Consider the following 22,666-nt stretch of genomic DNA (forward strand, 5'->3'; position numbering starts at 1 on the left):
TCATTCTTCCCAGCTCTGTGTCTGTCATCAAACATTAGCTTCTCTTGGTTCACTTTTTTTCCTGGAGATTATGAAGTTGTATCAGGTTGCACAATAGGGTATGTTATCATTTCAGTTTTTTTTCCCCTTTGTCCTCATGGAGGACTCAGCAGGAGCTAAAGGAGCAGTCTGTGCTTATATGATGTGTTTTAGTCATTAAGAGATGATGTAGTTTTCTCCTAAATCTGGAAGCCATTTTCAAGGCCTCTCAGTTCCTTAGACATTGGGGCAATTTTCCATGAAATAACCCAAGATGGGGTTCTACAAAAACTGATCTAATGTCTGCTGACACAAATGACGAAGCCCTGGTGGAGTAGTGGTTAAGTGCTACCGCTGCTAACCAAGAGGTCAGTTCGAATCTGCCAGGCGCTCCTTGGAAACTCTACAGGGCAGTTCTACTCTGTCCTATGGGGCTGCTGTGAGTCGGAATCGACTCTACAGCACAAATGAAGCAGCTTTTAATTGACTGTTCCTATAGGGAGAAAAGTGACATTCTCCTCTGTAAAAATTTCCTTAGAGGGTATTGTTATGCCATTTAATTGAGTAATTAACAAAACATAATCTGAAAGTATGCAATCTTTTGATTGTTATTGCTTTCCTTAAACTGCTTATATACATTAAAAGGAAATTTTAATGTAGTGAAAATATACCCAACAAAACATACACGTTGTTGATTCATTTTTATTTTCAACATGATTTTTCCAACTACATAATTTACTATCCAAGATTCTACACTACCTGAAATTGAATAAAAAATAGCAAGAGGTTAACAATTTCTTACTATCAATTTTATTTTTTAAATTAAGGCTTTGATTTCTACGTTGTACCTCACATAGTGGATTTGGGTGTGTTGGGTCTTATTAATGCCTACTGGATTGGAGAACAGTGAACTTAGTCTTGGTTTTGACGGTATGTAAACCAGAACACATGATATGCAGTGGAAAAGATCAACTGAACTTTCTCAGGGCTCAGTAATATCTCATTCCCCTAAGTGTGAAATCTTAAAAATTCTCAACAAATCTTTCACCTGTCTATGTCTGAATTCTCTGTCCTTACAGGAGGCAAGAACCCAAGGCAGGTGGAGACTATTCCACAAGCAGGAGCACACGAGGAGCTTTCCAGCTCACATATCTGGCAACAAATTGCAAGTTACCTAACCAGGCGTGGATATTCTATGATAAATGGTTCTCAGTTCTACATACAAAGTCATTCGCCTCTTCCGGTTGCAGGAGGACTGCCTGGTACTCAGAGAGGAGAGAAAACTTACCAGTATAACGAGTGTACAGAAACCTGTAGTGAAGTCCCCAGCGTTGGTATTTATCACCGATTATATTCAGAAGAGAAGTTTTACACATGTAGTGTGTGTGGAAGAAGCTTCCGTTATATATCAGGTCTTCATGATCATCAGAGAGTTCACATGGGAAAAAACTACTATATGCTTGATGAGTGTGGTAAGGAAATTAGTCAGAGTTCACATCTGCAAACTCATCTGAATGTGCATGCTGTACAGAACCCACACAAATGTGAGGAATGTGGGAAATGCTTCAGGCATAGAGCAACTCTTAATGTTCATTACAAAGGCCACACAGGAACAAAACCTTATAATTATGAGGAATTTGGGAGGGATTTTGTGTATCCCTCGCATTTACAGGTGCATCAGAGAATCCACACTGGAGAGAAACCATTCAGATGTGATATATGTGGTAAGAACTTTCATCGTAGAACAGCACTTAATGTTCATTACATAGTACATACAGAAGAGAAACCTTACAAATGTGAGGAGTGTGGAAAGGGCTTCAAGGCTGCTTCATACCTTCTGATCCATCAGAGAGTCCACAGTGGAGAAAAACCATTCAAATGTGAAGAGTGTGGGAAGGCCATCGCTTCTAAACGAAATCTTGATGTTCATTACAGAATCCACAAAGGAGAGAAATCCTACAGTTGTGAGGAATGTGGAAGGTGCTTCAGGCAGGCTGTACAACTTTTCACCCATCAGCGAGTCCACAGTGGAGAAAAACCGTTCAAATGTGAAGAGTGTGGGAAGTACTTCAGAAGTACATCAAATCTCCGAACTCATCATAAAATCCACACAGGAGAGAAATCCTTTAATTGTGAGAAGTGTGGGAAGGGCTTCAGGCAGTCTGCACATCTTCAGGTCCATCAGATAGTCCACACTGGAAAAAAACCATTCAGATGTGAAGAGTGTGGGAAGTACTTCAGTTTAAGATCAAGTCTTCAAATTCATCGTAGAATCCACACAGGAGAAAAATCCTATAATTGTGAAGAATGTGGGAAAGTCTTTAGGCAGGCTCAGCATCTTTTGAGACATCAGAGAGCCCACCGTGGAGAAAAACCTTTCAAATGTGAAGAGTGTGGAAAGAGTTTTGGTAGCAGTTCAAACCTTAAATGCCATCAACGAGTTCATAATGAAAAAAAGCCATACAAATGTGAAGAGTGCGGGAAGGGCGTCTCTAGTAGACAAACGCTTCACATTCATTACAGAATACACAAAGGAGAAAAACCCTACAATTGTGAGGAATGTGGAAAGTGCTTCAGGAAGTCTGCACAACTTACGACCCATCGGAGAATCCATAGTGGAGAAAAACCACTCAAGTGTGAAGAGTGTGGGAAGTACTTCAGAAGTTCATCAGGTCGCCGAGCTCATCGTAGAATCCACACAGGAGAGAAATCCTTTAATTGTGGGAAGTGTGGGAAGGGCTTCAGGCAGGCTGCACATCTTATGATCCATCAGAGAGGCCACAATGGAGAAAAGCCATTTGAATGTCAAGAGTGTGGGAAGGGCTTCATTACTAGAACAGATCTTCAAATTCATTATAGACTCCACACAGGAGAGAAACCCTATAATTGTGAGGAATGTGGGAAGTGCTTCAGGCAGGCTGGACAGCTTTTGATCCATCAGAGAGTCCACAGTGGAGAAAAACCATTGAAATGTGAAAAGTGTGGGAAGAGATTCCGTCAGAACGCACACCTTAAAGTGCATCAACGGGTCCATAGTAAAGAACACCCATACAGATGTGAAGAATGTGGGAAGTACTTCAGACATAGATCAAATCTTCAAACCCATCGTAGAATCCACACAGGCAAGGAATTCTTTAATTGTGTCTCGGGGTCATACTTTTGCGGTTTCTCCAGTCTTTGTCAGACCAGTAAGTCTTGTTTTTTTTTGTGAGTTAGGATTTTGTTCTATATTTTTCTTCAGCTCTGTCCTGTACCCTCTAATGTGATTTTGTGATCCCTGTCAGAGCAGTTGGTGATGGTAGCTAGGCACCATCTGGTTGTGTGGAACTCAGTCTGATGTAAGCTGTGGTAGTTGTGAACATTTTCTTTATGAACTAGGTTGTGCCAGCAGTGCTAGATGTCCCCTGAGACTATGGTCCCCAGCCCAATGTCCAGTAACTTGGTTCCTCAGGGAGTTTGGATATGTCTGTGGAGCTTCCATGACCTTCCCTTGGTCAAGTTATGTTGACTTCCCCAGTATTATGTACTCTGTTACCCTTCACCAAAGTTACCACATATCTTTTGTGTAGTTAGTGTTTTGGCCTCCCTTCCCTTTTAACCATCAAAGATTGTTTTTTTCTGCATGTAAACCTTTTCATGAGTTTTTATAATAGTGGTCTCATGCATTATTTGTCCTTTTGTCATTAACTTATTTCATTCAGTGTAGTGCCCTCCAGATTCATCCATGTTGTGAGATGTTGCACAGTTTAATCCATGTTCTTTATTGTTGGGTAGATTTCCATTGTCTGTATGTACCCTTGTTTGTCCATTTATCTGTTGATGGGCACTTAGGTTGTTTCCATTTTTTTTGCTGTTGTGAATAATGCTGCAGTGGACATGGCTGTGCATGTGTCTGTCTGTGTGGTGGCTCTTATTTCTCTAGGACATATTCCTAGGAGTATGATTGCTTGATTGTGTGGTATTTCTATTTCTGGCTTTTTAAGGAAGCACCGTATCATTTTCCAAAATGGTTGTACCAGCTTACATTCCCACCAGCAGTGCATAAGAGTTCCAATCTCCCCACAGCCTCTCCAACATTGCTAATTTTCTGTTTATGCCAGTAATGTCAGGGTGAGATGGTATCACATTGTATTTTGATTTGCATTTTTCTAATGGCTCGTGATTGTAAGAATTTCCTCATGTGTCTGTCAGTGCCTGAATGTCGCTTTTGGTTAAGGGTCTGTCATATCCTTTACCCATTTTTTTAACTGGATTATTTGTCTTTTTGTTATAGAGGTGTTAGATTTTCCTGTAGATTTTAGAGATTAGACCTTTGTTGAATTTGTAATAGCCAAAAATTTTTTCCCTGTCTGTAGGCTCTCTTTTTACTCTTTTGGTGAAGTGTTTTGATGAGCAGGAGTGTTTACTTTTTAGAAGATCACAGTAATCTAGCTTATCTTCTGGTGTTTGTGTTTTGTTAGTTAAGGTTTGTATCCTATTTATGCTGTGTATTAGGGCCTCTGGTGTTGATCTATGATCTTTATAGTTTTAGGTTTTATATTTAGGCTTTTGATTCATTTTGAATTAGGTTTTGCATATGGTGTGAGGTGTGGGTTTCATTTTTTGACAGGTAGACATCCAGTTTTGCCTGCACCATTTTTTAAAAAGACCATGTTTTCCCCATTTAATGAACTTTGAGCCTTTCTCAAAGATCAGGTGACTGTAGGTGGATGGGCTTACATCTGAGTTTTCAATTCTGTCCCATCAGTCAATGTATGTGTCATTGTGCTAGCCAGTACCAGGCTGTTTTGACTACCTTAGCTGTATAGTAGGTTCTGAGGTCAGGTAGTGTGAGTCTGCCTCCTTAGTTTCTGAGACCTGTTTCCTTTCCATATAAATAATTAGTTTTTCTGTCTCATTAAATAATGCTGTTAGTATTTAGATTAGCATGGTATTGTATTTGTAGATTGCCTTGAGTAAAATTGACATTTTCACAAGGTTGAGTATACCTATCCATGAGCACGGTATGTTTTTCCATTTATGTAGGTCTCTTTTGGTTTCTCACAGAAATGTAGTTTTCTTTGTATAGGTCTCTTATGTCCCTTGTTAGATTTATTCCTATGTATTTTTTTTCCCCCAGGGGCTATTATAAATGCTATTGGTTTCCTGATATCCTTTTTGTAGTCTTTATTCATGTATAGGAATCCAAGCGATTTTTTATGTTTATCTTGTATCTTGCCACTCTCCTGAATCTTCTAATAGTTTCAGTAGTTGCCTTGTGGAGTCTTTTGGGTTTTCTATGATAGTATTATATCATCTGCAAATAGGGATGGATTTACTTCTTCCTTACCAATTTGGATGCTCTTTGTTTCTTTTTCTTGCCTTATTGCTCTAGGTAGGACTTCCAGCACAGTGTTAAATAGGAGTGGTAATAAAGGGCATCCTTGTTTTTTACCTTTTCTCCAGGGGAATGTTTTGAGCCTCTCTCTTTGGGACTGATGTTTGCTGTTGGTTTTGTATAAAAAGATACCCTTTATTATGTTGAGGAATTTCCCTTCCATACCTATTTTATTGACAGTTTTTTTTTTTTTAATCAGGAATGGGTGTTAGACTTTATCGAATGCTTTTTCTGCACCAATTGAGATGCTCATGTTATTCTTCCTTTTGTTTTATTTGTGTGGTTGATTTGCATTGATTGATTTTCTAGTGTTGAACCATCCCTGCATACCTGGTACGAATCCCACTTGGTTAGGGTGTATTATTTTTTTGGGTATCGTGCTAAATTCTGTTGGCTAGAATTTTGTTGAGAATTTTTACATGTATATTCATGACAGGTATTGATCTGTAATTTTCTTTTTAAGTGATGTCTTTGACTGCTTTTGGTATGACAGTTATGCTGGCTCTATAGAATGGATTCGGAAGTATCTCTTCCTTTTCTGTGTTCTGCAATAGTTGGAGCAATACTGGTGTGAGCTCTTCCCTGAATATTTGGTAGAATTCTCCTGTGAAGTTATCTGTGCCACAGCTTTTTTTGTTGTTGACAGTTTTTTTTTATTACCTTTTGAATCTTCCCTTGTTATGGATCAGTTCAGATTTTCAATCAGAAGGTCGTCTGTTGTTTTATTTTGGCCCCTTTCTGGAACCATCCTGTCCTGTTCTTTATATGTTTTGATATTGTCTGCTGTCTCAGGGACACTCAGGAGTTATTTTCTTCATTTTTTGGTTGTAGATTTATTTTGTCCTACTTTTTTGTTTTATTCAGTTATATCTGCTGGGCAGGCTGAGTGTGTTTTGTTGCTTGCCCATCTGTGGGCACGATACTTACCACTACCATGTCTAGGTGGGAGTGGCTGGTCGCTCAGCTATGATGCAGTAGCACAGGTCCAGCTGGGACGGGGGTGGGAGTGGGAGGATGTGTGGGGTGGAGACCGGGGGCCTGTCAGTGCCACTCAGGAGCACAGCATTCAGGTCAGAGTGAAGATAGGCAGAAGGGAAAGGAGACAATGTGATGTGTGGAGTGAAATTGGTGAGAGAAAGAAGAGAGAGAAACAAGCCGAAAAAAGCAAAAGGAAAAAAAGTAAATAAAATTGTGACAAGGTAGGATTTGGTGGGTGGGCAAACCCAGGGGCAGAACTAGGAAGGCCGTGTGTCATTGGCTCTGTAACTGAGCGGTGTGGTTTGGCCTTTCCAGAAGGGACATGGGTGGCACATGGGAGTAGGTGGGCAAGAGAAAGGAAATGAAATAAGGGAAAGAGAGAAGAAACAAAAATCAACAACAAAAACAAAATATGGTACTGAGTGAGCCAGCTGTTGGGGTTGGGGTGGATTTGGGGTGGCAGCGAGCTGATGTCTGTCTCGCCAGGTAGCATGGTACAGCCCATCAGGAAGGGGCAGAGGCAGCGCATGGCCTAGGTGGGAAGGACAAGGAATAGGGAGAACGGGAAAGATAAAGAAAAATAAAAAACATGGTGCTGACCATGCTGGCTTGTGGAGATGGTGTAGACCCAGGGAGGTTGTGTGTCAGAGGCTCTAGCTGAGTGGTACAACACAGTCTGTTGAGAAGGAGCAGTGGCACACAGAGCTAGGTGGGTGGGAGAAAGGAAAGGAAGACAGAGAAGAAACAGCTACAACAGTAACAAAAAGAAACAAAAATAAAATGATGCTGTGGGAGCTAGTCAGTGATGTTGGTGTGGACTTGGGGAGGCTGTGTACAAGTGATTCTCAAGCCTAGTGGTGCAGTGTGACCCTTTAAGAAGGTGTGGAGGTGCCATACAGTGCTCGGTGGGTGGAAGAAATGAAGGAAGGGAGAGAGAGAGAGAAGAACCAGGGGAAAAAAAACTAAAAAATGGTGGCACTGAGGGAGCTGGGTGGTGGTGGTAATGTAGACCCAGAGACGCCCTGTGCCGGTGGCTCTGTAGCCGGGTGGTGCAGTAAGGTCCTTTGAGAAGGAGTGGGTACTATGCTAGGTGGGTGGGAGACAGGAAAGAAAGTGGGGGAGAGAGAATAAACAAAAAAAGAAAGAACAAAAATATATGTCGCTGAGGGAGCTGCCTGGTGAGGGTGGTATGAACCCAGGGAGACTGTGTGCTAGTGGTTTTCTAGCCAAGCTGTGCAGCATGGGCATTCAAGAATGGGTGGGGTCAGTAAGGAGTGCGATCTGCACATGGGACTAGGTGGACGGGAGAAAGGAAGGAAGGAAGGAATAGAGAGAGAAGAAACAAAACAAAAACTATTGTGCTGATAGAGCTGGCCAGCGGAGGTGGCAGGGACCCTGGGAGTCCATGTGCCAGTGGATCTCTGGTTGAGCGGTGCAATGGTGCCCATCAAGAAGGCGGGGTGGGAGGCAGTGCACGGGGTTATGTAGACAGGAGAAAGGAGAGGAAGGAAGGTGGAGAGAAGAAACCAAAACCAAGAAAATAAATACATATGGTGCTCAAGCAGGTGGGAGTGGGGTGGACCCAGGCAGCAGTGAGCTGGTGTCTGTCCAGCCAAGTGACTATGGCCCATTAGAAAGTTGCAGAAGCCACACAGAGGGAAGAAGGGAAGTGTTGGGAAAGTGTGTATCCCTAGTTACCAGGTGCTCTGTTTACTTTTGGGAGCCCCATGAGGTACTTCATGTGTGTTCCTTGTTGTCTGTAGTCCAAGGTGGCTAATCTGTGCTGTATTTGCTGGTAGGGGACCTCTAGTCTGTAGCTCTCCTTGTTCTCTGTTACTTTATTGTCCCGTTTGGTGGTTGACAGTTCTTTATCCCTTCATTTGACACCTAGGGTTCCAGGACTGAGGTCTGTATGGGTCTTACTTAGTTTTTCAGGTCTTTGCTGCAGAGGAACAGCATGATGCTTTTGTCTGTAGTGCCATGTTGAAAATCATATATGCTGGTGATAAGTTTTCTGAAAGTTATAGTAGTGGTAAGAACATCAGAAAATCCTCAGAGGAAAAAATTCTACAAAATGAAGGGTTTTAAAAACTTATTTGAAACCTGAATTCTTGTAATCCTCAGGTCTCATAGAAGAGAAAACATTAAAACCTAATTACCAGTGAAGTACATATTGGAGAACTTTGTAAGTGGTGCAGTAAGGGCTTCAGTTAGAAATTTGGAATTTATGACATATCACTCAAGACATAGGCCTTGTGAAGGATGAGATTTTTTCTGATCTTTAACAAATGGGCATGCCAAGATTGATATCCACAAGAGTGTAAGCTCCAGGAGTGCAGAAAGTTTGCTGATGAGTTTTTGTAGGTATGCTCAATGTTTATTTGTTAAATCAAAAAGACACAATGTATAATATTTGAAAATTTTATCTAGAAAGGATATAAGTAAAAATGAATATTTAAGGAAAGAAACATTTGTTTAAATGTGGAAAACCACTCAGTCTATAATCTGCAATATTAATAGGCTATTAATGGATCACAAAGGAGGCCTGGTTGTGCAATGGTTAAGAGAGAGGCTGCTAAACAGAAGGTTGGTGGTTTGCATCCACCAGTTGCTCTGCGGGTAAAAAGCCCTGGTGAGCTGCTCCCATAAAGATCTTAGCCTAAGATTTCCTGTGGGGCGGTTCTACCGTGTTCTGTAGGGTCACTGAGTCGATACCGACTCAACAGCATACAACAGCAACGACCTATTGCAGTTAGCTCTTGTCCTCTCCATAGCCTCTTTTTTCAAGTTCAGTCTTACTATCTGGGGCTTTGTGTACTACTGTTCAATCAGTTGTATACAGTACAAATTGAACTTTCTTTTGTGATTTTTTTTTTCTGGCAGTACAGACTGGAAAGTTGTTAACCAAGTAACAAGCAATTGAATGTGTATTCAGTGGTGTTAAAGCAGGGCTTTTCCGTGGTATTTTGGAAGTATCAGAAGTAGTTACTTGTAAAGATGATGTGGCATCAGTGCTTCTCTTCTGACTCCAAAAGGCGGAAAGATAATCACCATCAGGCCAAGGCAGATTCATACAAGGTGGAAGTCAGACACACCCCCGCTCTCCAACCTTTTTACTAATTCTGACACCAGCTGTCCCTTGCATGGCACATTCTAGCTCTCTGCTGGGTTGATAATTCACTATAAGGACCACACAGAACTCACAGACCATACTCAAGATTGTGGTGTTTATTGGGACACTGTTTACAATTCATGATGAGGATAAACTTGGAAGTAACAGGAACAACTCAGGATACAGCTCTTCGATTAGGTCAGCTGCATCTTGGCTATTGCCACTGCGCCCCCATTCTCTGCCCTGCTTGGCGAGTATTACAAAGCTCTTCATTTCTGCCAACATGTACCCAGAGGTACCCACTCTGCCAACAAACCTGTCTGAAGGTGCTCAGCTCTCTCTTCATGGACCAGCCTGCCCACATTAGGGGCCTCACTCTGGGGGCCAGGAAGCCCACTGGACATCTTGCTGTCATGTCCTGGTTCTGCTGCCTCCATCTTACTTACTGCTGCTTCTTGCCATCTTATACTGTCTCTAGTGTTACAGCCTCTCTCTATCCTACGCCTAGAATGTTCTCAGTTCAGTAATCTTGGGTCCAAAATACACACTTGGCTCCAGGCCCCTCCTCTTCATGGTAGTGAAGTTTCAACCACCCCCCCCCCCAACTTGTGGGATTGGTTTCTTTTAAGCCTAGCAGGATGATAAATCCGATCAATCCCTTGCAAGGGTTCCATGTACCTTATTTGCATGGTCCCAACCCCCACAATGATTTCATGTACCTTATTTCCATGAACAAAACTGTCCAATCCCAGAGGTGGACCACAGGCACCTTATTTGCACAGTTCCACATAGACATTTTGTGAGAGTTACAAGACCATGCCTAAAAGGGCCATATAAAGTAATTCATTACACTACATTACCAATTTCATTTTTTTTGTCAACATATAATTGGTTATTGATACCTGAGTTTCTGCATTTTCATCCGCGTTTGATATGATTGTCTTCTAATTGCTGTAGAGTTTTTTTGTGTGTGTGTGTGACCAAAATTTCTAAGGGGCTATACTGTATTTGAAGGACATTAACACTGAGAAATCTCCTCCATGTTCTTCCCACACACTGTGAAGAGTACCCAAAGCAAACAAATTTGTGAGTTTTCATAATTATAACAAAATTATTCATTATTGGGACAGGACTGACATTCATTTTTCTATCGATAGTTTTTGGAAAGGAGCATGTATTGAGATACAGGCTTCTCTTTGATCTGGAAACCATATGATTAAATGAATGCTTTAATGATATCACTGAGTTATTTTCAAATGGAAATATTCATCTACAGAATTTGAGTTTTGTAATATCCTGAAGATATTAAAATGAGTTATCTTGTTCAAGAGTGTGGTCATAGGTCATGTACTCTAAAAAGCAGAAGCTGGAGCCTAGTACTAGATGGAGTCCAATTCAAAACTATGGGAGCCATTTTAGTTGGAGTAAAGTGCCTCAGTTTCAGAGTGCTCTTTAACACTTCCCATTTTGATCATGAATTTTGAGGATACTTCTTAATCACCATTGTAATAGAGTTTTGTTCTGCGTGGACTTCTCATTGGATTGCTCTTTTTTTTTCTTTCAATTTTTATTGTGCTTTAAGTGAAAGATGACAAATCAACTCAGTCTCTGATACAAAAATTTATATGCCCCTTGCTGTACACTCCTAATTGCTCTCTCCCTAATAAGACAGCACCCTCCTTCCTACCACTCTTTTTGTGTCCATTTGGCCAGCTTCTGTTCCCCTCTGCCCTCTCATTTCCACTTCAGACAAGAGATACCAACATAGTCTGATGTGTCTACTTGATCGAAGAAGGTGATTCTTCAGTATCATTTTCTATCCCGTAGTCCAGTCCAATTCCTGTTTGAACAGTTGGCTTTGGGAGTGGTTACTGTCTTGGGCTAACAGACTGTCTGGGGACCATGACCTCCGGAGTCCCTCTACTCTCAGACCATTAAGTCTGGTCTTTTTAGGAGAATTTGGGGTCTGCCTCCCACTCCTCTGCACTCCCTCAGGGATTCTCTATTGTGTTCCCTGTTAGGGCAGTCATTGGTGGTAGCCCAACACCATCTAGTTCTCAGGCTGATGTAGTTTCTGGTTTATGTGGGCCTTTTGGTCTCTTGGACTCATCATTTAGCTTGTGTCTTCGGTGTTCTTCATTCTCCCTTTGATCCAGGTGTGTTGAGACCAATTGATGCATCTTAGATGGCTGCTTTATAATGTTTAGGACCCCAGACCCCACTCTCCAAAGCGGGATGCCGTGTGTTTTCTTAATAGATCTTATGATGCCAATTGACTTAGATGTCCCCTAAAACCATGGTCCCCAAACCCCTGCCCCTGCTACGCTGGACCTTGAAGCAGTTTATTCAGGAAATTTACTTGCTTTTCGTTTAGTCCAGTTGTGTTGACCTCTCTTGTATTGTGTGTTGTCTTTCCCTTCACCTAAAATAAAACTTAACTACTATCTAATTAGCGAAAACCTTTCTCCCTCCCTCCCTCCTCTCGTAACCATCAAAGAATATTTTCTTCTCTGTTTAAACTATTTCTCCAGTTTTTATAAAAACCCACTGCCATCAAGTTGATTCTGACTCATAGCAACCCTATAGGACAGAGTAGAACTGCCCCCACAGAGTCTGCAAGGAGCACCTGGCAGATTTGAACTGCCAACATCTTGGTTCGCAGCTGTAGCACTTAACCACTATGCCACCAGGGTTTCCAGTAGTTCTTATGATAGTGGTATTATACAATATTTGTCGTTTTGGAACTAATTTCAGTCATCATAATGCCTTCCAGATTCCTCCATGTTATGGAATGTTTCACAGATTTATCACTGTTCTTTTTTTTTTTTTTTTTTAATTTTTGTCGTGCTCTAAGTGAAAGTTTACAAATCAAGTCTGTCTCTCATACAAAAATTTATACACACCTTGCTATAAACTCCTAATTGCTCTCCCCGCAATGAGACAACACACCCCTTCCCTCCACTCTCTAGCCTTGTGTCCTTTGGCCAGCTCCTGATCTCCTCCACCCTCCTATCTCCACACAGGAGATGCCGACATAGTCTCATGTGTCTACTTGATCCAAGAAGCCGGTTCTTCACCAGTAACATTTCCCATGCCATATTCTGGTCCAATCCTGGTCTGAAGAGTTGTCTTTGGGTATGGTTCCTGTCTTGGGCTATCAGACGGTCTGGAGACCATGACCTCCAAGATCCTTCTATCCACAGTCTGACCATTAAGTCTGGTCTTTTTTCGAGAATTTGGTGTCTTCTTCCCGCTGTTCTCCTCCCTCAGGGATTCTCTATTGTGTTCCCTGTCAGGGCAGTCATCAGTTGTGGCTGGGCACCATCTAGTTCTTCTGGTCTCAGGCTGGTGTAGTCTCTGGTTTCTGTGGCCCTTTCTGTCTCTTGTGTCTTTGGTGTTCTTAATTCTCCTTTGCTCCAGGTGGGTTGAGATCAGTTGATGCATCTTAGATGGCTGCTTGCTAGTGTTTAAGACCCCAGACACCATTCTCCAAAGTGGGATGAGAAACGTTTTCTTCATAGATTTTATTATGCCAAATGACTTAGATGTCCCCTGAAACCATGGTCCCCAAAACCCTCCCCTGCTATGCTGGCCTTTAAAGCATTCGGTTTATTAAGGAAACTTCTTTGCTTTTGGCTTAGTCCACTTGTGCTGTCCAGCTCTCTTTTTTGATAGTTGTTTGCTTGATACATTTTTTTCCATCCTTTGAGTTTTAGTTTGTTTGTGTCTCTCAGTCTAAGGTGTGTCTGTTGTAGGCAGCATTTAGATGGATCGTGTTTTTTTTATCCATTCTACCACTCTCTGTCCCTTTATTGGTGCATTTTGTCCATTTACATTCAGCATACTTATAGGTAGGTATGAGTTTGGTGCAGTCATTTTGAGGTCCTTTTTTGTGTTGACAGTTTCTTTTTACCCCCTTAATTTTTCGTGCTGAGTAGTTTATATATTGTCTTTTCCTCTTATTTGTTGTTGATTTTGTTGCTGCTGAGTCTCTGTTTTTTTCTTGTGTTTTATTTTGATGTGTAAGATAGTTTGTGGTAACTTTAATATTTACCTCTATTTTTCTAAGTTTGAACCTGACTTTTATTTCTTTATATCGCCTTTTCTTCTTCTCTGTATGAAAGATCTATGGCATTTCTTAGTCCCTCTTTATTGGTTTGATGTTGTCTTCTTTTATATAATAACATTGCTGTTTTCCCTGTTTTGAGCGTTTTTGTATCTTGATTTATTTTTGTGATTTTCCTATCTGAGTTGGCATCTGATTGCTCTGTCCAGTGTTCTAGTCTTGGGTTGATTCCTGATGTTACTGATTTTCTAACCAAAGAACTCCCTTTAGTATTTCTTGTGGTTTTGGTTTGGTTTTTATGAATTCTCTAATCTGTTTATCTGGAAATGTCTTAATTTCACCTTCATATTTGAGAGACAGTTTTGCTGAGTATATGATTCTTGGCTGGCAATTTTTTCCTTCAATGCTTTATATAAGTCATCCCATTGTCTTCTTGCCTGCATGGTTTCTGCCAAGTAGTCCGAGCTTATTGACTCTCCTTTGTAGGTGACTTTTCATTTATCCTTACCGCCTCTTAAAATTCTCTCTTTGTCTTTGGTTTTGGCAGGTTTGATTAGAATATGTCTTGGTGACTTCCTTTTAACATCTACTTTATATGGAGTTCGATGAACATCTTCCAGTTTGAGCAGTTATACAGGTCTCCAGGTGACAGCAGCATGTACTTTCAGTGGTACAGTACCTTACCACTAAACCCTACATGAGAAAAATGTCGGTGGTGCATATATATGTGCTGCTGTTCATGAATTAATAAAGATTCTACTAAATGTGGGACAAGCACATCTAGATATTTTCCCATAACAAGGCCAACAGTGGCTTCATCCAACCTGGCAATAGGCGCGACTGCTTTCAAGCAAGGTGAATAGACCCTATAGTTACAGAATCTAATTGGAGCTTGTAATATCCAGTAGGTTTATGCTGATTTCCATGTGACTGAGTAAGGATTCCTAAGGCATTTCTGTTTCTTTCATGAATAAATAATGAAAAAGGTTTGTCACAGGTAGGCAGTCTTAAACCCAAGGGATTGCTTAGCGTCCTCTTAAGTTCATGGAAACCTTTTTGCTCATGAGTCCATTGAAGAGGCTCTGAGCTCTCTGTTTTGAACAAATCGAGAGTGGTTGAGCAAGGAAAAGTCTGAAATCCAGTTGTGGCAGTAGCTAAATAGGCCCAATATCTCTGAGCTTTTTTTTTTTTTTTTTGGCAGGAGATGGCTATACATAGTTTGAAGTCTTTGTGTATCTAGTTGGATCCCCTGTGAAGTTAGAATATGGCCCAAATGTTTAACTTCAGTTTTAACAAATTGAAGTTTATCCTCAGACGCTTTGTAGTCTCTAGCAGCCAAACCATTAAGAAAATACATAGAATGTCTTTAGAGTCTGAGGGATTTCTGGAACTAAGTAGCAAATCAACAACATATTGAATGAGGACAGACTTACTTGGAAACATTAGATCCCCTAGATCAGCTTTTAAGACTTGGGAGAAATATCTGAGACATTCAGTAAAGGTCTGAGGCATGATGGGCCAGGTATATTGGTGTCTGTCCCTGGTGAAGGAAAATCAACATTGACTGTCAGAGTGGACTGGGATACCAAAAAAAAAGCACCACGTACGTCTACTGTGGTAAAAACCTGAGCCTCAGCAGGTATTTAAGACAACAAAAATGAGGATTTGGAACTACCAGAAATTGGGAATCACCAGATGATTGATGGCCCTAAGATCTTGAAGGACTTTCCAACTATTTCCATTAGTTTCTTAACTGGAATATTTGGATATTTCATCAGCTAATGCAAGGTCTTATTAGCCCTTAATTAATTCCTTAACTGTAGTTGTTAACCTTTGAATTGCCTCCTGTCTTAGAGGGTATTGAAAAATCCTGAGAAGTGGTTTTGTTGGGTCGATTTGAACCCTAATTGGTTGTGCACTGTGGGTTCTTCCCACATCTGTGGAGGAAGGAGCCCATAAGGTTGAGAAAACAGATGATAACAATGGGTGCTCTTTTTCTAAAGGAGAAGTATCCTTATCCATTGCCACAGGCACTAAGTGATATAAAAGGTCAATTTTGTGCCTCTCCTGATCCAGCTAGCTTATGGATTAACTGATACAGATGATACAGACCAGGTGGTTCAACCTGAATTAAAATATGGAATTCTTTAAATATTGAGCATTCTGGGTGGGTTTTGGGAACTCCTTAGCTATTTCTCTAAATTCACCTTTAGACCAGGGAGAGAAAGTAATTACAGGGGATTTGTTCTCTCATCCTTCAACTAGATTGACCTTAAAGGGCATCTGAGACACTGGAGGTGGTTTAGGGTCAAGAGGAACATCATTATTTGCAAACAGCATTTCAGATAGACCAGGATCCTTTTTGGGATACAGAGTTGTTATTAGGTGCCGTTGAGTCAGTTCCAACTCATAACAACCTTGTGTACAACAGAATGAAACACTACCCAGTCCTGCACTATCCTCACAGTCTTTGCTATGTTCGATTCAGCTCATTGCTGCAGCCACTATGTCAGTTCATCTTGTTGAGGGTCTTTCTCTTTTTTGCTGAGCTTCTGTTTTACCAAGCATGATGTCCTTATCCAAGGACTGGCCCCTTCTGATAACATGTTTAAAGTGTGTAAGATTAAGTCTTGCCATCCTTGCTTCTAAGGAGCATTCTGGCCATACTTCTTCCAAGACAGATTTGATCATTCTATTGGCAGTCAGTGGTACACTCAGTACTCTTTGTTGTTAACACCATAATTCAAAGGCATGAATTATTCAGGATTCCTTATTGATTGTCCATGCAGGAATTACAAAGATAGAGGAGGAGCTGAGGAGTCAGAAGGAGTGGACTCACGCACTGTCTTATGTTTTTCCTCAAGAGACTTGTTAATCTTGGTTAATTTGGATAATGTGTCTTATATAGAAACCAATTTTGAAACATTTACAAGTTTAGGAGCTTCTAAATACTAATCAAAATACGCACCAAAAATCTTTTGTTTACTTCTGTAGTTTTCTAATTTAGATCTCAGGTATACCAATTTTACCACTGTCAGTCGAACCCAAAAGTAGCCACTGGTTAGACAAACTGTCTTTTGTCATGCCATGAACATGACTGAGACCCGTAAGTCTTGGACATGTAACATCTGAGAAGTCCGGTAGGGAAGTCAGTATGCTACCACTCAGCAGAACCCATGACTACACAAAAGACAGAGACAAGTATCTGCAGGCACAAACCAAAATCTGAATAAAACCAAGCTGACTTGTAATGTTACGGAGCTCAAGATCCAAGGGGACTCACCAAATGTCCGCTAAGGTGCCTTGTTGAGATGGAGCCTAGTGGGCTCAGAGGGATCCTTCACCTATGTTGGACAAGGGCTTTGAGACCATAGGTTGGTTGCGCCTGTCCTGCTTCTGACACCAAAAATCCAAAACCCATTTCTGTCCAGTCAATTCCTGTTAATTGCGACCCTATAGGACAGAGTAGACCTGCCCCATAGGGTTTCCAGAGAGCAGCTGGTGGATTCAAACTGCTGACCTTTTGGTTAGCAGCCAAATGCTTAACCATTGCACCATCAGGCCTCTTCTGACACCAAGTAATTGTTAAAAACACCAAAATAGATTTTCTGTTAAAAAAAGTTTTTTAATTCAAATTCAAAGATTTGCAGATTAAGAAGCAACAAAAGAAGAGCTCAAAATGGCATTTCAAAGAGGGAGCATAGTGTAGGTCTTTGATACACAGTTTTGCAATACTTTGTACAGATTGGTTTTCTAAGACTCATTTTTCAAGAATTTCTGTTGGCTGGGGTACTAACTTAGGCACAGTTTCCTGCTTTCTGGCACTGGTTCCATCTGTTTTCTACAACATGCTGGGTACCCACCTCAGAATGTTGCAGAACAAGTTACTTTGGTCAAGCGTGTCCTCATGGGTCATGTACTCTAAAAGGTAGAAGCAGAGGCCTAAGATAAAATGGAGTCCCATTCACACCTGTGTCAGACATTTTATGTTAAGCTCCTCAGTTTTAGAGTGCTCTTACACAGGGCCTTATACAAATTAATACATTTAGCCATACTGTGGCTGTGTGAAGTGGTACTGCTGCTTTTCCTGTTATAAAGAGGAGGAGGCACAGGAAGCATAAACCCTTGTCACTGCTTGGTAGGAGGTATAAAGCTACATTTCGAACCTAAGCAGTCCGAGTTTATTGAGTCCATAATTTCAGTGTATTCTTGAGCCATAGGGAACTGAATGTAATCAAGTCACTGATTCAAAATAATATTCTGTATTCTTATAGAATTGAGAATGCAGGAACATACTATGGAAAAAATTTTATTACCCTTAACTCCAGAATGTAAAGACAGACACCGTTAAGGTTCTAACTTGTTTCTTTTTAGTGGTTCTTTGTGTATTTTGGATGTTTATGTGTACATGTTTTAGAAAATTGGTGTCATACCCTCTATAATGTTTTCCCCTGAAATTTTTTTTAATATGGAAATTTCCAAACTTGTCAAAAAAGAATAGGCATATAATATTACTATTTGGATTGCTATGACTATATCCTGAGTTTTTTAGTCTTAATTTTTTTAAATATGGTTTCAAATCTTTAGAAAAGTTGCAATAAGTGTATTGAGGAATTCTCAAATACTCTTTTCCCAGAATCACCAGTTGTTTACATTTTACCTCTTGGCTTTGTTGCTACTTACCAGCCAAGTACTACTAGGAAGATACCTGTAATCACAGATTACCTTAGCATGCTGCAGCAAGGAAACCCAACATGCCAGAAAATCATAGGTATCTTGCTATGAGGTAGTAAGGAGGGGCGTGTTATAAGTTTTTAGCATAACATACTAGTTACTATTAGTTGTTACTCTAGATAACATTAGTTAATACTTCTATTACTGTAGATAACATTAATTAATACTTTTACCTATTAGGTAATATATTACAAAACAAACTGTTATATAATGCCCATTGCATAATAAAATTCATTCTGATATTTCAGTAAACTATAACCGTTTTCCTCCAGATCCAGGGTTCAGCTTCACATATTTCCTACCCTGGTGGCAAAGTGGTTAAAAATTCTGGTGCTAACCAAAAGGTCAGCAGTTCACATCTACCAGGCAATCTTTGGAAACCCTGTGGGGCAGATCTACTCTGTCCTATACGGCCACTATCGGTCGGAAATGACTTGATGGCATACAGCGACAACAAGTTAGTTGTCATGTTTCTGTAGTCTCCTTTAATTTGGAGTGATCCCTTGGTCTTTATTTGTCCTTTTTGTTCTTGACTTAAGTACAGTATGCATATATTAAAAAAGCAAAGAGCCCGTTGTTGCAGCCACTGTGTCAGTCCATCTCATTGAGGATCTTTTTCACTGACCCTGCACTTAACCAAGCATGATGTCCTTCTCCAGGGACTGATCCCTTCTGATAACATGTCCAAAGTATTTGAGATGTAGTCTCTGCATCCTTGCCTCTAAGGAACATTCTGGTTGTATTTCTCCCAAGACATATTTGTTTATTCTTTTGGCAGTACGTGGTATATTCAATATTCTTCCCCAATACCACAATTAAAAGGTGTCAGTTCTTCTTTAGTCTTCCCTATGCATTGTCCAGATTTCACTTGAATATGAGGCAATGTAAAGTGCCATGGCTTGGGTTGGGGGCACCTTAGTCTTCAAGGTGACATCTTTGCTTTTCAACACTTTAAAGAGGTCTTTTGCAGCAGATTTCCCCAGTGCAATGCATCATTTGATTTCTTGACTGCTACTTCCATGGGTGTTGATTGTGGACCCAAATAAAATGAAATTCTTGACAACTTCAATCTTTTTTCCCTTCATCATGATGTTGCTTATTGGTTCCATTGTTTTGTTTTTTTTTTTTAATTTATATTAAGGTGTAATCCATACTGAAGGCTGTGGTCTTTGATCCTCATCAGTAAGTGCTTCAAGTCCTCTTCACTTTCAGCAAACAAGATTGTGTCGTCTGCATAACGGAGGTTGTTAATGAATCTTCCTCCAACCCTGATGCCCTGTTCTTTATACAATCCACTTTCTCGGATTATTTGCTCAGCATACAGATTGAGAAGGTATGGTGAAAGGATACAGCCCTGTCACACACCTTTCTTGATTTTCAGCCGTGCAGTATCCTCTTGTTCGGTTCGAACAACTGCCTCTTGATCTATGTACAGGTTCCTCATGAGCACAGTTAAATGTTCTGGATTCCCCATTCTTCTGTTACCCATAATTTGTTATGACCCACACAGTCAAATGCCTTTGCATAGTCAATAAAACACAGGTTAAACGTCTTTCTGGTATTCTCAGCCAGGATCCATCTGACATCAGCAATGATATCCCTGGTTCCACATCCTCTTCTGAATCTGGCTTGAATTTTTTGTCAGTGTTCTGCTGCAGCCACTTTTAAATGATCTTCAGCAAAATTTTACTTGTGTGTGATATTAACAGTATTTTTTAGTATTTTCCACATTCATTTTGATCACCTTTCTTGGGAACAGGCGTAAATAAGGATCTCTTCCAATCAGTTCCACATTTCTTGTTACAGGCTAGTGAGCACTTCCAGCACTGCATCTGTTTGCTGAAACATTTCATTTGGTATTCCATAAATTCCTGGAGCCTTATTTTTCGCCAGTGCCTTCGGTACAGCTCGGAATTCTTCCTTAAGTACCTTCGGTTCCTGATCATATGCCACCTCCTGAAATGGTTGAACATCAACCAATGCTTTTTGGTATAGTGACTGTGTGTATTCCTTCTGTCTTCTTTTGGATCTTCCTGCATCATTTAATATTTTCCCCATAGAATCCTTCAGTATTGCAACTCGAGGCTTCAATTTTTTCTTCAGTTCCTTCAGTTTGAGAAATGTCGAACGTGTTCTTCCGTTTCAGTTTTCTATCTCCAGGTCTTTGTGCGTGTCATATAATACTTTGTCTTCTTGACCCACCCTTTGAAATCTTCTGTTCAACTCTTTTACTTCATCATTTCTTCCATTTGCTATAGCCAATTTATGATCAAGAGCAAGTTTCAGAGTCTCATCTGACATTCATTTTGGTCTTTTTCTTTCCTGTCTTTTTAATGATCTCTAGCTTTCTTTGTATACGAAGATGTCATTGATGTCATTCCACAACTCATCTGATCTTTGGTCATTAGTGTTCAACGCATCAAGTCTATTCGTGAGATGGTTTCTAAATTCAGGTGGGATGGTCTCTAAATTCAGGTGGGATATACTCATGGTCGTACTTTGGCTCTCATGGAATTGTTCTAATATTCTTTCAGCTTCAAATTTGACTTGGATATGAGCAACTGATGGTCTGTTCTGTAGTCAGCTCATGACCTTGTTCTGACTGATGATATGGAGCTTTTCCGTAGTCTCTTTCCACAGATGTAGTTGATTTGATTCCTGTATATTCCATCTGGTGAGGTCCATGTGTACAGCCGCCGTTTATGTTGGTGAAAAAAGGTATTTGCAATGAAGAAGTCATTGGTCTTGCAAAATTCTGTCATGTAATCTCCAGCATTGTTCCTATCACCAAGGCATATTTTCCAACTAATGATCTTTCTTCGTTTCCAGCTTTCACATTTCAATCACCAGTAATTGTCAGTGCATCCCAGTTGAATTTTCGATCAGTTTCAGACTGCAAAATTTGGTGAAAAATTTGTTTCTTCATTTTTGGCCTTAGTGGTTGGTGCGTAAATTTGAATAGTCGTATTAACTGGTCTTCCTTGTAGGTGTAGGGATATTGTCCTATCACTAACAACCTCGTACTTCAGGATAGATCTTGAAATGTTCTTTTTGACGATAAATGCAACGCCATTCCTTATGATTGTCCAGTTCAAAATGGCCAATACTTGTGCACTTCAGCTCACTAATGTCTAGGATATCGATGTTTATGCATTGCATTTCGTATTTGAATATTTCCAGTTTTCCTGTATTCATACTTCCTACATTCCATATTCCGATTATTAGTGGATGTTTGCAGCAGTTTCTTCTCATTTTGAGTCATGTCACGTCAGGAAATGAAGGTCCGGAAAGCTTGATTTCATCCACATTATTTAGGTCGACTCTACTTTGAGGAGGCAGCTCTTCCCCCAGTTACCTTTTGAGTGCCCTCCATCCTAGGGGCTCATCTTCCGGCACTATACCAGACAGTGTTCTGCTGCTATCCATAAGGTTTTCACCAGCTAATTCTTTTCAGAAGTAGACTGCCAGACTCTTCTTCCTAGTCTTACTCTGGAAGCTCAGCTGAAACCTGTCCATCATGGGTGACCCTGCTGGTACGACCAGCCTCTTGGTTAGCAGCCATAGCACTTAACCACTATACCACCAGGGTTTCCACCAGTGACAAGCTTCCAGCATTATAACAACATGTAAGCCCCCAAAGTTGGACAAACTGACAGACATGTGGTGGATAGCTATTGATAATAATGAGGAAACTGAGGCCTAGATGGACATGGTGTTTAAGCCTTCCTTTGCAGACCCCTCTGTGATAAGATAGATGTTAATCGTAACGTCATTGAAATTTTTCACAACACCACCAAAAAGTAAATTAGTCTTTACCCTTGTGTCCTTAGAGGACAGTTCTAGCCTTTTGAAATTTCCTCAGCAGTTGAGGTGCTTTGTTGTTTTAAAACCTGCAAACTATACCTGAAAAATTGTGCAGTCCAGAGACCACTTAGTGTCCTATGCCAGCTGATCTTAGAAAGAGGGCATGGTTTAAGCAATCAGGTTAAGATTAGCCAAAGGACTGTTTTCTATTGTATTTTTTCACGTTCTTCACATAAATTGTAGAACGTGTGGCATGTACTGTGGCATGAGGTAAAATTTAATTGCTAAGTTCCTTGCCAAAGGTTTTATACAAATTAATACATTATGCCGCACCATGGTTTTGTGTTACTGCATTTTCCCCTATTTTAAAGATGAGGTGTTATTTACCCATAGTCGCTCAACTAGTGGGAGGTAGAGCTAAGGTTGGAACCTCGACAGTCTGAGTCCAAAGCCCAAGTTCATAATGTCTGAGATACATTCTCCACGAGCCACAGAGAGCTGGCTGGAATCGAATTGATTGGTTTTAGCCTTAAAAGCAAGGTTAATGGGCTTGAACTTGTCCATGAGTTTTTATAAA

General features: G+C 40.5%; 1 protein-coding gene across 1 annotated transcript in view; it reads left to right on the top strand.

Annotated features, from left to right (window-relative positions):
- LOC104845434 (zinc finger protein 234-like) overlaps positions 1-22,666 on the top strand; it is a 44,163-nt gene that overhangs the window by 17,931 nt on the left and 3,566 nt on the right. The window contains exon 5 of the mRNA XM_010586436.3: positions 1,098-3,140. Within this exon, the coding sequence (XP_010584738.1) occupies positions 1,098-3,140 (2,043 nt within the window). The remainder of the gene's footprint in view (positions 1-1,097; positions 3,141-22,666) is intronic.

This window comes from Loxodonta africana, chromosome 11, assembly GCF_030014295.1.
Source record: "Loxodonta africana isolate mLoxAfr1 chromosome 11, mLoxAfr1.hap2, whole genome shotgun sequence".
NCBI classification, from domain to species: Eukaryota; Metazoa; Chordata; class Mammalia; order Proboscidea; family Elephantidae; genus Loxodonta; species Loxodonta africana.